The 17,140-nt window shown below is 51.4% G+C and overlaps 1 protein-coding gene across 1 annotated transcript; it reads left to right on the forward strand.

Annotated features, from left to right (window-relative positions):
• The first annotated feature begins 1,495 nt into the window (after positions 1-1,495).
• On the forward strand, positions 1,496-2,527 carry LOC137677043 (olfactory receptor 14C36-like). The gene has a single exon (XM_068424232.1). It carries the CDS (start codon positions 1,559-1,561, stop codon positions 2,525-2,527), a length of 969 nt encoding a protein of 322 aa, XP_068280333.1. The 5' UTR covers positions 1,496-1,558.
• The last annotated feature ends 14,613 nt before the right edge of the window (positions 2,528-17,140 follow it).

The following is a 17,140-nucleotide window of genomic DNA, read 5'->3' on the forward strand; positions in this document are numbered from 1 at the left end:
GGGGTCATTGTGCTGGGGCAAGGACTCTGCTGCCTGCCAGGGTCAGCACTCGGCCTGCCCAGGGAGCTCCTTATGGTGCTGGGGGGGGAGGAAGCTGTGGGTGGAAGGAGTGACCCCTGGCAGGGCAGGCAGGGTCCTTCAGCTTTTGAGAGGGTGCTGCACAGTTCAGGGCTGCTCACAGCTCCAGATCACCCCTAGGGCATTTCCAAGGGGACTTTTCAAGAGGAAAATCAAGATGGGGATTGAGTAAAAGGGAAAGATTCTGTGCTTTGAGCTTTCTCTTCCTGGTTGGCTGGGGAGGCAGTGGGAGATGGGAGTTTATTTCTCTGCTCTGTAGAAGGCACTCAGATCCCAGCTCTCATTAGAACTTTTCTGAGTTTCCTCTGAGCCCCTGCACACACAGAGATGCCCAACTGTCTGTCTTTCTCCTGGCTCCTTCTGCAGCAGCACTGTGGCATTTCTGCCTTTTTCCTCTCCTGTCTTTGCTCACCTTGTTCTTATCACTGGACCTTCTGGGATGGGATGTGGGTTAAGTGCAGTTCAGAGACCAGTCCTGTAGGTCCTGCAATGCAGATGTATCCATGGGAGTAAAGTATCCAAGTCTTCTCCTAGTCTGCGGGTTCAGAGCAATGCAAATGAGTGGATTCTCCTTTCAGGACACCCCAAATTTAGGATATTTGACTCCTTCCCCAGGGGTTCCTGCTGGGCTGCAGGCTGCCCTCCAGAAGCAAACACCTCTCCCATAACATCTCTCTGTTATCTAGCAGTCCCATGGACAAGACACCTCGCTGCTAATGTTATGGAAATGCTGCTCATCGTCTGTATGCAGGCAGCTGTGGTGAGCCCTGTGTGTCCCTCATTGGGAGGACAGAGCTGAGATCCTCCTCAGGTATGATGAGATGGGGTGGGAGGTTTGGCGATCTGCACTTGGAAACTGGATTCCTCTGCTCTCAGCAGTGTGCAGTTTCTGGTCAGGGGAACATCGCGGGGTGATCGTCCTTCAGCCCAAAGGTGTGCCAGCACAGGGCAGCTGAGAGCAGGGCTGATGGACAGTCCAGCTGTCCTCACTCTAACTAAGGGACAGTCCCTTTGCCTCTTGGGATCCTCAAGATTTCACTTGGAGTGCAGCAGAAAAGCCAAGGATTTCTGTCTTAAAAACAATCCCCAGATGTGGTGGGGCAAGTAGAACAGAAGACACAAACCAAAATCCCCTCAGCTCTGTTCGGCAGAGAGGTGAACTGGGAGTGACAATGCTGAAAAGCTCTTCGATATCACAAGTGGACTCAATCTGAGATTACCCCATGTTCCTATTCACCTATTGCTGTAGGGCAGGACTGAGTTCCTGCAGAGCCCACAGCAGAGCCTCCTGCTCCAAGTGACACCATCAGCCTGCACCAACTACAGCTCGTGAAAGGGACCTGCCAAAAGTCTTTCTGAAAGGGGTGAGACTGTTTGGCAATTTCTATGAAAAACTGAATGTATTTTGTGCAGAGAAGTCTCCCCTAAGCTGTCACTCTCTTTTTTTCCTATGACAGTTCCCCATGCCCAGAGGCAGTAGATGTCCAACAGCAGCTCCATCACCCACTTCCTCCTCCTGGCATTCGCAGACACATGGGAGCTGCAGCTCTTGCACTTCTGGCTCTTCCTGGGCATCTACCTGGCTGCCCTCCTGGGCAATGGCCTCATCATCATCACTGTAGGCTGTGACCACCGCCTCCACACCCCCATGTACTTCTTCCTCCTCAACCTCTCCCTTCTTGACATGGACTCCATCTCAACAACTGTCCCCAAAGCCATGGCCAATTCCCTCTGGCACACCAGGGACATCTCCTATGCAGGATGTGCTGCACAGGTCTTTTTCTTTGTCTTCTTAATGGGAGGAGAATATTGTCTTCTCACCATCATGGCCTATGACCGCTACGTTGCCATCTGCAAACCCATGCACTATGAGACCTTCCTGGGCAGCAGAGCTTGTGTCCACATGGCAGCAGCTGCCTGGGGCAGTGGGTTTCTCAATGCTCTGCTGCACACGGCCAATACATTTTCACTACCCCTCTGCCAAGGCAATGCCCTGGACCAGTTCTTCTGTGAAATCCCACAGATCCTCAAGCTCTCCTGCTCAGATACCTGCCTCAGGGAAGTTGGGATTATTGTGGTTAGTGCCTGTTTACTTTCAGGGTGTTTCGTTTTCATTGTGCTGTCCTATGTGCAGATCTTCAGGGCTGTGCTGAGAATCCCCTCTGAGCAGGGACGGCACAAAGCCTTTTCCACGTGCCTCCCTCACCTTGCCGTGGTCTCCCTGTTTATCAGCACTGTAGTGTTTGCCTACATGAAGCCGCCCTCCATCTCCTCCCCATGCCTGGATCTGGTGGTGACCGTTCTGTACTCGGTGGTACCTCCAGCAGTGAACCCCCTCATCTACAGCATGAGGAACCAGGATCTCAAGGAGGCCATTAGGAAACTGATTTCAGGGACATTTTTCAAGAGTGAGAAGTTTACATCCTCTCTGCACAAACGACTCCCATAGCATCTGATTCCATTCCATTTTTTTTGTTTGTTTGTTTGGTACTTTAAATAATTTTATTTTTCATTATTGCTCTTGTCATTGTCATTCATAGTTTTTATGTTCCTACACAAATGTTTGCATTTGTGTCACTACACCTGAGACATGTATCTACTTTGTGTCACCTGCTTCCCTTATAAAAATATATCTAACAGTAGCTCAGAGTAACCTCATTGTACCATCTCTGTAATAAAATGGGAAAATAAAATAAAATAGAAAAGCTTTGCATACTGATCTATCAAGCCTGAATAAGCAAACTAAAGGACACCAGCTCATCACAAGGACCATAAGAACAGCCCTGACCTCGAAAGAAGGACTTTGCTTCTGGGAAGCTTAGAGCTGTCCATGAAGGATAAAGGATATCCCTGGAGAACCAAGGTACCGCCAGCTTCCTAGCCCCTCTGACACAGCTTTGAAACCCTCCCAGTTTCTGGTGTCACAGCTGCATTTTAACTATCACAAGACCAACCCCAGGGACATCTGGATCAATAGACCAGCAGCCATAATGCTGATGGGTGTTGGTGCTGCAGAAATATAGTTGCTTTGTGAAGTTCTACTCTGAGTAGTAATCAGTACTCTGTGTGTTAATTAGTGATTAGTCAAATTGTGTTGCACCTGAGTGCTTGAACAGCAGATGAACCCTGTGTAAAACCACTTTTGGGGTACCCCAGTTGATCTGGGACACCTCCTGCACATAACTAACTATTTACACTTGTAGTTCTCTACTTTGTGTCCTTGCCTTTCTCCTCTGTAGACACAGGCCTGTTGAAAATATTTGTAACACGAGTGACTGATGGCCACCATGGCAGTGTGGCAAGGTCTTTCCATTCCCTATCCAGCAGATGTAAGGTCTCTACACTTGTGCCTACACTCTCAAACTCCTGTTTTTCCTTTCAACCAACCTTTACTCATGCCCTTGAAAATACAGTCAAGGAGCTGACCAACTGTTCTCACAGCAGGCCTGTCAGCAGCACCTTGTCGTTCCTCCAAAGGCCCTCAGGGGCAGTAGAGACACCACTGACAAAAATCCCATTTCATGCCAGGGCTGCATTTCCCATCCGTGTTTCTCTCTGGCCCTGGGGACAGCAGGGCTTGCTGACATCCACTTTCATCTTTATGTTTCGAGATGCCATCCACTCTGGCATGTCTCTGCTCTGAAGCAAAGCCTTTCCACACATGAGGACTTGGAGGCTTGGTACCAGGTTTCCTTTAAGACAATTTAGAACTTGTCCTGGTGCCACACCTGAGGTGCTACAGCCCAAATGTGTACCAATGTCCTCAGCCAGGGGCACAGACAAGCTGAGCAGGAGCCTGTGCTTTTTGACATCTGTGGAGTAAGTGCCAAGGCATCATGGGACAAGTGACCCAGCTTGGGGTGCTGCAATGGATAGGTACAGGCTTTTCAGGTGAGACAGGCTGGAAGGCTCAGGAGTGGGGTCCCCTCAAGGGAAGAAGTTAACTGAATATTATAGAACATTAAGATCACAGACTGGTTTGGGTTGGAAGGAACCTTAAAGATCATCTCGTTCCAACCCCCGCTGCCATAGGCAGGGACAACTTCCAGACCACGTTGCTCAGAGCCCCATCCAACTTGGCCTTGAACACTGCCAGGAAGGGGGCAGCAACAGCTTCTCTGGGCAACCTGGGCCAGTGTCTCACCACCCTCACAGGAAAGAATTTCTTCTTAATATCTCATCTAAATCTCCCCTCTCTCAGTTTAAAACCATTCCCCCTCATCCTATCACTACATGCCCATGTAAAAAGTCCCTCTCCTGCTTTCTTGTAGGCCCCCTTCAAGTACTGGAAGGCTGCTGTAAGATGTCCCTGGAGCCTTATCTTCTCCAGGCTGAACAGCCCCAACTCTCTCAGCCTGTCTCCATAGCAGAGGTGCTCCAGCCCTCTCATCATCTTCGTGGCCACCTCTGGACTTGCTCCAGCAACTCCATGTCCTTCTTATGTTGGCGGCCCCAGAGCTGAACGCATTACTCCAGGTGGGGTTTCAAAAGAGCGGAGTAGAGGGGTAGAATCACATCCCTTGACCTGCTGGCCATGCTGCTTTTGATGCAGCCTGGGATATGGTTGGCCTTCTGGGCTGCAAGCACGCACTGCCGGCTCATGTTGATCTTCTCATCAACCATCACCCCCAAGTCCTTCTCCTCAGGGCTGCTCTCAATCCATTCTCTGCCCAGCTTGTATTTGTGCTTGGGATTGCCCCGACCCACATGCAGGACCTTGCACTTGACTTTGTTGAACTTCATGCAGTTCGCACAGGCCCAGCTCTGAAGCCTGTCCAGGTCCCTCTGGATGGCATCCCTTCCCTCCAGCGTGTCGACCACACCACACAGCTTGGTGTCGTCGGCAAAATTGCTGAGGGCGCACTCAATCCCACTGTCCATGTCACCGACAAAGATGTTAAACAACACCTTTCCCAATACTGATCCCTGAGGAACGTTACTTGTCACTGGTGTCCACTTGGACATCGAGCCGTTGACCACAACTCTTTGAGTGCGACCAGCCAGCCAGTTCTTTAACCACTGAGTGGTCCATCCGTCAAGTCCATGTCTCTCCAATTTAGAGACAAGGAAGTCATGTGGGACAGTGTCAAATGCTTTGCACGAGTCCAGGTAGATGACATCAGTTGCTCTTCCCCTATCTACTAGCCCTGTAATCCCGTCGTAGAAGGCCACCAAATTTGTCAGGCATGATTTGCCCTTAGTGAAGCCATGTGGGCTATCACCAATCACCTCCTTGATTTCCGTGTGCCTCACTATAGTTTCCAGGAGGATCTGCTCCATGATCTTGCCAGGCACAGAGGTGAGACTGACTGGCCTGTAGTTTCCCAGGTCTTCCTTTTTCCCTTTCTTGAAGATGGGGGTTATATTTCCCCTTTTCCAGTCAGTGGGAACTTCACCAGACTGTCATGACTTCTCAAAAATGATGGATAGCGGCTTAGCAACTTCATCTGCCAGTTCCCTCAGGACCCGTGGATGCACCTCATCAGGTCCCATGGACTTGTGCACCTTCAGGTTCTTTAGATGGTCTCAAATTTGATCTTTTCCTACAGAGAGCGGTTCATCATCCTTCCAGTCCCTACATCTGACTTCTGCGACTTGGTTGGTGAGGCTAGAGCACCTGCCAGTGAAGACTGAGGCAAAAAAGTCATTGAATACTTCAGCCTTCTCCATATCTCTGGTAACCAGGTCTCCCGTTTCCTTCTGGAGAGGACCCACATTTTCCCTAGTCTTCCTTTTATCACTGACATACATATAGAAGCATTTCTTGTTGCCCTTGACATCCCTGGCCAGATTTAATTCTGTCAGGGCTTTAGCTTTCCGAACACGCTCCCTGGCTGGTCCAACAATTTCCCTGTGTTCCTCCCAGGCTACCTGCCCTTTCTTCCACCCTCTGTAGGCTTCCTTCCTGTGCCTGAGTTTATCCAGGAGCTCCTTGTTCATCCATGCAGGCCTCCCGGCGTTTTCGCCTGCCTTCCTCTTTGTCAGGATGCATCGCTCCTGAGCCTGGAGGAGGTGGTCCTTCAATACTCACCAACTTTCTTGGGCCCCTCTTCCCCCCAGGGCTTTATCCCAGGGGATTCTCCCAAGCAGGTCCCTGAAGAGGTCAAAGTCTGCTCTCCTGATGTCCAGGGTGGTGAGCTGGCTGCACACCCTCCTTGCTGCCCTATGGATCTTGAACTCCACCATTTCATTGTCGCTGCAGCCAAGGCTGCCCTTGAGCTTCATGTCCCCCACCAGCCTCTCCTGGTTTGTGAGAACAAGGTCCAGCATGGCACCTCTCCTCGTTGGCTCCTCTATCACTTGGAGAAGGAAGTTGTCATCCACGCATTCCAGGAATCTCCTGGATTGCTTGTGCCCAGCTCTGTTGTCTTTCCAACAGATATAGAGGTGGTTGAAGTCCCCCAGGAGGACCAGAGACTGTCAATGTGAGAATACACCTATCTGTCTATAGAAGGCCTCATCTGCTCGGTCCTCCTGGTGAGGTGGCCTATAGCAGACACCCACTATAATGACTCCCGTCCCTGCCCTCCCTTTAATCCTGACCCATAAGCTCTCCGTCAGCTCCTCCTCCATCCCCAGGTAGAGCTCCAAGCACTCGAACTGGTCATTAACATAGAGCACAACACCCCCTCTTCGTCTCCCCTGCCTGTCCTTCCTAAAAAGCCTGTATCCCTCCATTCCAACGCTCCAGTCATCAGAGCCATCCCACCATGTCTCTGTGATGCCAATAAGGTCGTACCCTTGCAGGTATGCACATGTCTCGAGCTCCTCTTGTTTGTTCCCCATGCTCCATGCGTTTACACAGAGGCATTTCAGTTGGGCCCCAAACAAAGCTGCCTCAAGGCCTGAAATTCCTTTCCACTGCTCTTCTGGTGCTCTCCTGCTGATCTGCCATCCTTCTTCAGGCTCTGGGCACCTATTGCTGGCCCTGGCATTGGACTGGCTGAATTGGGATAGACTGAGGATCCCCTCCCCCGGCAACTCTAGTTTAAAGCCCTCTTTACCAGCTTGGCTAACCTATGACCCAAGACGGTCTTCCCCTTCTCTGATAGATGGACCTCATCAGCTGCCAGAAGACCGGGTTTCTCAAAACGAGTCCCATGGTCTAAGTAGCCAAACCCCTGGCTGTGGCACCAGTCCTGTAGCCATGTGTTGATTTCCCTAGTATGACTGTCCTTTTTAGTCCCCTTCCCTTTGACCGGGAGGATTGAAGAGAAAACTGCCTGGGCCCCAGAGTCCTTTACCACTGCTCCCAGGGCTCTGTAGTCCTCCTTGATATGCCTCGGACTGCTCTTCGCTGTATCACTGGCGCCCACGTGAAACAGCAGCAGTGGGTAATAGTCTGAGGGCTGTACCAGGCTCAGTAGTCGAACATGACTGTAAGGAACACGACAGGGTCAGGACACCCCGAAACACCACAGGTCATGGACCAGAGAGCAACAGGGAACCGCTAATCCCACAGGTCATTTACCAGACAGGGACAGGGCACCCCAAATCTTGTAGGTCAGGGCCAGGATGGGGTAGGACACCCCAAAGACCCACAGGTCATGGACCAAACAGGGACAGGGCCCCCTAAATCTCATGTGTCAGGACTAGACAGGGACAGGGTATGCCTGAATCCCATGAGTCAGGGCCAAGACATGGGGCAAAACACCCCCAAACCCCACAAGTCATGGACCAGAGAGAGACAGGGCACCCCAAATCTCACGGATCAGGGCCAAGAGATTGTCAGGACACCCCAAATGCCATGAGTCAGGGCCAGGATGGGGCAGGACACTCTCAAACCCCACAGGTTCTAGACCAGATAGGGACAGGGTTCCCCTGATGCCACAGGTAATGGACCAGAAAGGGATAAGGCACCCCAAATCCCGTGGGTCAAGGCCCAGATGGGGGCAAGACACTCCCAAACCACACAGGTCACGGACCAGACAGAGAGAGGACACCCCAAATCCCATGTGTGAGGGGCAGGAAGGGGGCAGAACACCCCCAAAACCCATAGATCATGGAGCAGACAGGGGCAGGGCATACCAAATTCCATGGGACCAGGCCAGGATGGGGGTAGGACACCCCCAAACCCCAAACTTCATGGAACAGACAGGGACACGGAATCATCAAACCACACAGGTCATGAACCAGAGAGGGACAGGGCACCCAAAATAGGAAGGGTCAGGGCCAGAATGTGGGCAGGACACACAAATCCTCATGATTCAGGGACAGGATAGGGGCAGCACACCCCAAATCTCATGGTTCATGGCCCGGATGGGGTAGGACATCCACCAACTCCACAGGTCATAGAGCAGAGAGGGACAGGGCACCCAAATCCTATGGGTCAGGGCCAGGATGGGGGCAAGACCCCCCTAAACCCCTCAGGTTATGGACCAGACAGGGACAAAGTACCCCAAAACCCATGGGTCAGGGCCAGGACAGGGACAGGACACCCCCAAACCCCACAGGTCATGGACCAGAGAGGGACAGGGAAAGGTGATGGAACAACTTAGGGCGATTTAAACGCGGTGAAACCAGAACAAACAGCTGACAGCGGCGGCAGCAGCGAAAGCGGCGGCAGTGACTTGAGGTTAGTGCGGGGGCGAGGGCGACATCGGACTTAACCGGGCGGTTTTTCGTACTCTGGGCCCCCCCTGAGCCCCCCGCGAGCATCAGCCCCGAGCTGCTTCCCTCTGACCCCGGACCCGGACCCGGACCCGGAGGTTCCCGGCAACGAATCAGGAGAGGAGGGGGCGTAGCCGGAGGCACTGCGGAGGCACCGCGGGCGATTTAAACGCTCCACCCCCTGTTATCGTTGATAAAGATCCTCCTGGAGGGCAGGGACTAGTCCCTGGCCAGAGGGGAGTGGGAGAGGGAGACTCAGCAGTGCCTGTGTGAATCTGCAGTGACTGGGTGTGTCCCAGGGCAGGAGAGGCTGCAGTTGTTTGCAGCTCGTTGGGGAGGGTGCTGACTCCCTCCCAGTGCACAAGGCGAGGAAGGTGCCAAGGAGCTGTGAAACAGGGGTGTCACCAACAGGTATTTCCCAGTTCAGTGGAAGAGCAATGGTATCTACCCGGTGGAAGAAGACCAAAATGGATGTGGGAACCCAGACAGAGCTCCCACGGAAGGAGGCGATGGTGCAGGTTGCGGGCTGCAGGGAATGCTACACCGTCTCTGTGGTGTCAGGGGGCTGTGTGCGCTGTGAGCAAGTAGATGATCTGCTCGGCCGAGCGGCACAGCTGCAAAGCCAGGTTGAAAGGCTTCAAGCAGAAGTAGAAAGGCTTAGGAGCATTCGGGAGGCTGAAATGGAGATAGACTGGTGGAGCCAGGCTCTGCCCTCCCTGCAACAAAAATGGGAGCACCTGCCGGAGAGCTCCCAGGATCGAGGGACCCCTGTACTCTGCCCCTCTCAGGTGGAAAACGATAACCTAGAGGAGAGGAGTGAGTGGAGGCAAGTCTATGGCCGTGGCAAAAGGCGAGTACCCTCCTTGCCTACCTTGCCTCCACAGGTGCCTCTGAGCAATAGATATGAAGCCCTAGTGGAATACAGCCGGTCCAATGGGGATGTGGTGGGGAGGCAACCTATATCAGAGGTCCCACCACAGTCAGAAAAACCTGACGGGCGTATAGCTACCTCCTCCATAAGGAAGAAGAGAAGAGTTTTAGTGGTTGGCCTAAAGGGAACTGAGGGCCCAATATGCAGAGCTGACCCCCATCACAGGGAGGTCTGCAGCCTGCCTGGAGCCTGAATCAGGGATATCACCAGGCAACTCCCCAACCTGGTGAAGGCCACAGACTACTACCCCCTGCTGATCTTCCAGACAGGTGGGGAAGAAGCTGCATCCCGTAGTCTGAGGGGGATGAAGAAAGACTATAAGTCCCTAGGGCGGTTGGTGAAAGAGTCTGGAGCACAAGTTGTTTTCTCCTCCCTCCTTCCATTTTCAGGTGATGACGTTGTTTGGAATAGTAGGATTCTCTCTATTAACGCCTGGCTACGAGACTGGTGCTACAGGCAGGGCTTTGGGTTCTTTGATAATGGCTGGTTTTATAAGACACCAGGCGTGACAGTGATACATGGGAAAGGTTTATGTCGTAGGGGCGAAAGGGTTCTGGGACAGGAATTAGCAGGGCTCATTTGGAGAGCTTTAAACTAGATTCGAAGGGGGATGGGGTGGTAGCTGGGCTTGCACCACTGGGGCAACGCTCTAGTGTTGAGGTAGACCAGGAGACCCCCCATCCCCCTGGGGTGAAATCAGGGGGTGAATCTGGAATGAAATCGGTGTACCCAGCTCGCTCCCTGAAATGCCTGTACACCAATGCACACAGCATGGGGAATAAGCAGGAGGAGTTAGAAATCCGTGTTCGGTCGGGGGGCTATGATCTAGTGGCAATTACAGAGACTTGGTGGGACGCCTCGCATGACTGGAATGTGGTCATGGATGGCTATGTCCTGTTCAGGAAAGACAGGCCGCTAAGGAGAGGTGGTGGAGTTGCTCTTTATGTGAGTGAGCAGCTAGAATGTATTGAGTTCTGTCCAGAGGCAGATCAGGAGCGAGTTGAGAGTTTGTGGGTGCGAATTAAGGGGCAGGCTGGCAGGGGTGATACTGTTGTGGGTGTCTATTACAGGCCACCGGATCAGGATGAGGAGGGTGATGAGGCCTTCTACAGGCAGCTGAGAGCAGTCTCGCAATTACAGGGCCTGGTTGTTGTGGGGGATTTCAACTACCCTGATATTTGCTGGGAGGCCTACTCAGCCAGCCATCCCCAGTCCAGGAGGTTCCTCCAGTGCGTTGATGATAACTTTCTGATGCAAATGGTGGATGAGCCAACTAGGAGAGGAGCGCTGCTGGATCTTATCCTCACTAACAAGGAGGGTCTGGTTGAAGAGGTGAAGGTTGAGGGCAGCCTTGGTTGTAGCGACCATGAGATGGTAGAGTTCAGGATCTCATGTGGCAGGAACAGAATAGCTAGCAGAATCACAACCCTGAACTTCAGGAGGGCCAACTTTGGCCTTTTCAAGCAATTGCTAGGGGAAATCCCATGGGACAGGGTACTAGAAGGTAAGGGGGCCCAAGATAGTTGGTTAGCATTCAAGGACTGCTTCTTCCGAGCTCAAGATCAGAGCATCCCAACAGGTAGGAAGTCAAGGAAGGGTACTAGGAGACCTGCATGGTTAAACAGGGAACTGCTGGGTAAACTCAAGTGGAAGAAGAAGGTGTACAGATCATGGAAGGAGGGGCTGGCCACTTGGGAGGAATAGAAGTCTGTTGTCAGAGGATGTAGGGAGGCAACTAGGAAAGCTAAGGCCTCCTTGGAATTAAACCTTGCAAGAGAGGTCAAGGACAACAGAAAGGGCTTCTTCAAATACATTGCAGGTAAAGCCAACACTAGAGGCAATGTAGACCCACTGATGAATGAGGTGGGGGCCCTGGAGACAGAGGATAAGAAGAAGGCGGAGTTACTGAATGCCTTCTTTGCCTCTGTCTATACTGCTGGAGGCTGTCCTGAGGAGCCCCGGACCCCTGCAGCCTCAGAAGAAGTCAGGATAGAGGAGGAATCTGTCTTGGTTGATGAGGGCTGGGTCAGGGACCAATTAAGCAACCTGGATGTCCATAAATCCATGGGCCCTGATGGGATGCACCCGTGGGTGCTGAGGGAGCTGGCGGAAGTCATTGCTAGGCCACTCTCCATCATCTTTGCTAAGTCGTGGGCAACGGGAGAGGTGCCTGAGGACTGGAGGAAAGCGAATGTCACTCCAGTCTTCAAAAAGGGCAGGAAGGAGGACCTGGGTAACTATAGACCGGTCAGCCTCACCTCCATCCCCGGAAAGGTGATGGAACAACTTGTTCTTGGTGCTGTCTCTAGGCACATCAAGGATAGGGGGATCATTAGGGGCAGTCAACATGGCTTTACCAAGGGGAAGTCATGCTTAACCAACTTGATAGCCTTTTATGAGGATGTAACCCAGTGGATAGATGATGGTAAAGCTGTGGATGTGGTCTATCTCGATTTCAGTAAAGCGTTTGACACGGTCTCCCACAGCATCCTCGCAGCTAAACTGAGGAAGTGTGGTCTGGATGATCGGGTAGTGAGGTGGATTGTGAACTGGCTGAAGGAAAGAAGCCAGAGAGTGGTGGTCAATGGGACAGAGTCCAGTTGGAGGGCTGTGTCTAGCGGAGTCCCGCAAGGGTCGGTACTGGGACCAGTTCTATTCAATATATTCATTAATGACTTGGATGAGGGAATAGAGTGCACTGTCAGCAAGTTCGCTGATGACACAAAACTGGGAGGAGTGGCTGACACAACGGAAGGCTGCGCAGCCATTCAGAGAGACCTGGACAGGCTGGAGAGTTGGGCGGGGAGAAATTTAATGAAATATAACAAGGGCAAGTGTAGAGTCCTGCATCTGGGCAAGAACAACCCCATGTACCAGTACAAGTTGGGGACAGAGCTGTTGGAGACCAGCGTAGGGGAAAGGGACCTGGGGGTCCTAGTGGACAGCAGGATGACCATGAGCCAGCAGTGTGCCCTTGTGGCCAAGAAGGCCAATGGCATCCTGGGGTGTATTAGAAGGGGTGTGGTTAGCAGGTCAAGAGAGGTTCTCCTCCCCCTCTACTCTGCCCTGGTGAGGCCGCATCTGGAATATTGTGTCCAGTTCTGGGCCCCTCGGTTCAAGAAGGACAGGGAACTGCTAGAGAGAGTCCAGCGCAGAGCCACGAAGATGATTAAGGGAGTGGAATATCTCCCTTATGAGGAGAGGCTGAGGGAGCTGGGTCTCTTTAGCTTAGAGAAGAGGAGACTGAGGGGTGACCTCATTAATGTTTATAAATATGTAAAGGGCAAGTGTCAAGAGGATGGAGCCAGGCTCTTCTCAGTGACATCCCTTGACAGGACAAGGGGCAATGGGTGCAAACTGGAACACAGGAGGTTCCACATAAATATGAGGATAAGCTTCTTTATGGTGAGGGTGACCAAACACCGGAACAGGCTGCCCAGAGAGGTTGTGGAGTCTCCTTCTCTGGAGGCATTCAAAACCCTCCTGGATGCGTTCCTGTGTGATATGGTCTAGGCAATCCTGCTCCGGCAGGGGGATTGGACTAGATGATCTTTCGAGGTCCCTTCCAATCCCTAACATTCTGTGATTCTGTGATTCTGTGAAGTCTAGATAGACTCCATCCACAGCCCTGCCCTCATCTACTAAGCGGGTCACTTGGTCATAGAAGGAGACCAGGTTGGTCAAGCAGGACCTGCCTTTCATGAATCCATGTTGGCTGGCCCCGATGCCCCCATTGTCCTGCATGTGCCGTGTAATGGCACTCAGGATGATCTGTTCCATCACCTCACCTGGCACCGAGGTCAGGCTGACAGGCCTGTAGTTCCCTGGATCATCCTTCCGACCCTTCTTGTAGGTGGGCGTTACATTTGCTAATTTCCAGTCAGCTGGAACTTCTCCAGTTAACCAGGACTGCCGGTAGATAATCGAGAGTGGTTTGGCAAGTTCATTTGCCAGTTCCTTCATTACTCAGGGGTGAATCCCATCCAGGCCCATAGCCTTGTGGGTGTCCAGCTGGCACAGCAGGTCCCTAACCGTCTCCTCCTGGGTTACGGGAGGATCACACAGCCCCCCATCCCTAACTTCAGGCTCTGGGGGCCGAGTATCCTGAGGACAACTGGTCTTGACATTAAAGACAGGTTTAGTGTATGCTATAAAATATGTATGCTATAAAAGAGCTGTGTTAACTGCAATAAAGTGGCTATCAGAGCATCACATTGGTGTGCTGTAGTCCGTTCCTCGCATGGACCCCAACATTGTGGTGACCCCGACATGATCTTCGCAACGCAGAAGAAGGGGACCAGACGAAAACACGAGGGTGGCTGCCGTGCCGGCGGAGGTGAGCTGGGCCGTTCGAGAGAGACGGGAATCGTAGGCCTATGTGACATACGGCAGGATGGGGGGTGCAGCATCTGCACTGGAAAAGGCGGCGGCGAAGTGTATTCTGCAGATAGCCGCACGAACTGAGACTGAGATAAAAAAGGAAGAAGTAGAAACTTTGCTGGGATGGGGCCAGCAGAGGGGCTTTTTGTGATACTGATTTAGTAGTAAATCGACGGCAAGTTCGGGGAACAGCCCAGAAGGAGGTACACCGGCTGGAGTACAGCTCAACGGGACACCCAGTGAGGTGAGCAGCCGGGGAAAAGGAGATGGGCCAAAATATTTCTAAAGAAGGAAGTGCGATAGTAAGGCTTCTCCGACATATCCTCTCTAAGAGAGGGGTAAAATACGATGAGCATTTGCTCCAGAGACTATTGATGTAAATAATTGGTGTAAATAATTGTAAATAATGGTGTAAAAAGAATAATTTGCCAGCTACGGCGCAGACTGCTTTCAAAGTTAGTACGTGGCAAAGCGCTGGAACTTCTCTGTTTGAGGCTGCCTCAAGGAGGGACAAGATCTCCGCTGCATCGTTGAGGACGTGGAGATTAGTTATAGACTCACGGGAGCAAATGAAGGCGGACAGAGAGGCAAAGGCGGCGGCTGAGGCGGCTACAGCTCCTTTCACAGTGACTTTGCCCTCCGTGCCGCCAGAGCCCTCCCCACCGCCCAGGGAACAGCAGCGGAACATTGATTCTTCTGCTGTCCTGTTACCCAAATCTGAGACTGAGCCACCCTTAATAGACCTTTCTGAAGAGGTGGAAGCGGGACATAATTGCTGTAGAGCCCGAGGGCCGGGAAAGTCAGGCGGTAGTGTGGAGGAGTTATCCACGCTGCAGCCAGTCCAGGTTATTGTGCCTGGCCTGGACCCGGCCAGGTTCTGGAGAAAATTTAGAGAGCACGCACTTGTGAATGGTGATTTCGGGGCCACGGCTGCTATGGGTGGCGGGGTATTGGCTTGCTCGGTATATCGAGGGGATGGAAGCGGCCCACCCGAATGGGAGCCATTCAATTGGGGAGTGATTTGCCTTAGACAAACAAATACAAAACGGGGCTGCTAAAGAAACACACAGAATCACAGAATGTTAGGGATTGGAAGGGACCTCGAAAGATCATCTAGTCCAATCCCCCTGCCGGGGCAGGATTGCCTAGACCATATCACACAGGAACGCGTCCAGGCGGGTTTTGAATGTCTCCAGAGAAGGAGACTCCACAATCTCTCTGGGCAGCCTGTTCCAGTGTTCAGTCACCCTTACAGTAAAGAAGTTTTTCCTCAAATTTAAGTGGAACCTCCTGTGCTCCAGCTTGCACCCATTGCCCCTTGTCCTGTCAAGGGATGTCACTGAGAAGAGCCTGGCTCCATCCTCTTGACACTTGCCCTTTACATATTTATAAACATTAATGAGGTCACCCCTCAGTCTCCTCTAAGCTAAAGAGACCCAGCTCCCTCAAGAAGCGTTGTTGTTACAGTTAGCGAAGGACAACGCAAACGAGGCTTGCAGGAAAGTTATTGCAGGGATGGCAAATCATAACCCCACCTTAACCGAGCTAATGGATGCTTGCGGGAAAGTAGGAACCACCACATTTCAGATGGAGCATTTAACAAAAACTTTTGCGGCAGCAGTTAAGGTAGTTCATCGCTGTTATACATGCGGCAAGAAGGTCACTTTAAGAAAAACTGCCTTAAGAAGTCGAAGCTGAGTGGGAGAGATAACTCTGTTTTGATGTGTCATTGCTTTGGGAAGCTGGGGCATCTTGTGAAGCAGTGCAGCTCTAAGTTTAATGCTCAAGGTCAGCTGATAACAACCAGCTGCAGAGTGAAGGGAAACGGGAGAAAGAACGTGGGAAGGAACTGTGTGCTGACACAAATGAATCTTCCCAACAAGTTCCAGGCCTAAGCAGTCAACTCGCAGCCCGAACTGCAGGGAGGGCCGGACTGGATGTTACCACAGCAACCGCAATCACAACAGAGAATAGCAGAGTGTAAAAAAAAAAAAAAGCGCTGGGTATGAATGCAATTGTAAAAACTGCACAACTGGCATCTCCAGTGCGCAGATATACTACTGTGAGACAGGGACCAAAAGAGCCGTTTTAACCTTTTGTCGAGAGATTACAAGAGGTGGTTGAGAAACAAGTTTTTGACGCGGATTTGCAAGAGGCATTGACAACGCAGCTAGCTAGCGATAATGCTAATGCTGATTGTCAAAAGATCATTGAAGCTTTACCTGGAAAACCAGATTTGAATGCTATGATAAAGGCATGTGCAAAAGTGGGTACTGTGGAACATAGGGCTCAAGTTATGGCTGCGGCCGTTCTTGGAGCTTACGTCGTCACAATTGCAGCCTCTATTCCAATTGTTAGCAGGGGACACAAATTTAACAGCACCACTACAGACTACTGCAGAGGTACAGCGACTGATTACAGAAGCAGAAAGAAGGCTACATTCCAAATTTCTACATCGTATTGATTTGAATCAAGAAATACAAATTATCACTTTGTTTGATAGGCAAAATCCGTATGCAATAATTGGTCAATGGAATTCAGAATGGTCAGATCCGTTACATGTATTGGAATGGTTGTTTCTACCTTCAAGAACAAAGAAAACTGTCCCCATGATTGCAGAGCTATTGGCACAGATTATCAACAAAGGATGGATGCGATGTCGGGAGCTTGTGGCCAGAGATCCTGCATCACTAACCGTTCCTATTGCAGCTCAGTACTTTGAGTGGTGTACGGCTAATAGCTTTGCTTTGCAAACAGCCATGGAGAATTTCTCGGGACAGGTTGTTTACAACTTGCCCTCCCATCCTGTTGTAAAATTGAGTGCGGAACTTCCAATTGCCACAGGAGTGTGATGCGCAGACACTCCTGTGGATGGAATTACCATTTTTACAGGTGGATCTGGGAACACAGGCAAGGTGGGCCTTGTCTGGTATTCTGACAGCAAGTGGGAATCTATGGTAGTACAACAAAAGGGTTCACCTCAGGTGGTAGAATTACGAGCTGTATTAGAAGTATTTCAGAATTTTCCCATTCCCTTTAATTTGGTTACTGATTCAGCATATGTAGCTGGCATTGTAAAGCAATTGGATAGATCTGTCATAGAGCATACACGTAATCAGTGTGTTTTTGAATTGCTGAGAG

Source organism: Nyctibius grandis (genome assembly GCF_013368605.1).
Source record: "Nyctibius grandis isolate bNycGra1 chromosome 34 unlocalized genomic scaffold, bNycGra1.pri SUPER_34_unloc_2, whole genome shotgun sequence".
Classification (NCBI taxonomy): Eukaryota; Metazoa; Chordata; class Aves; order Nyctibiiformes; family Nyctibiidae; genus Nyctibius; species Nyctibius grandis.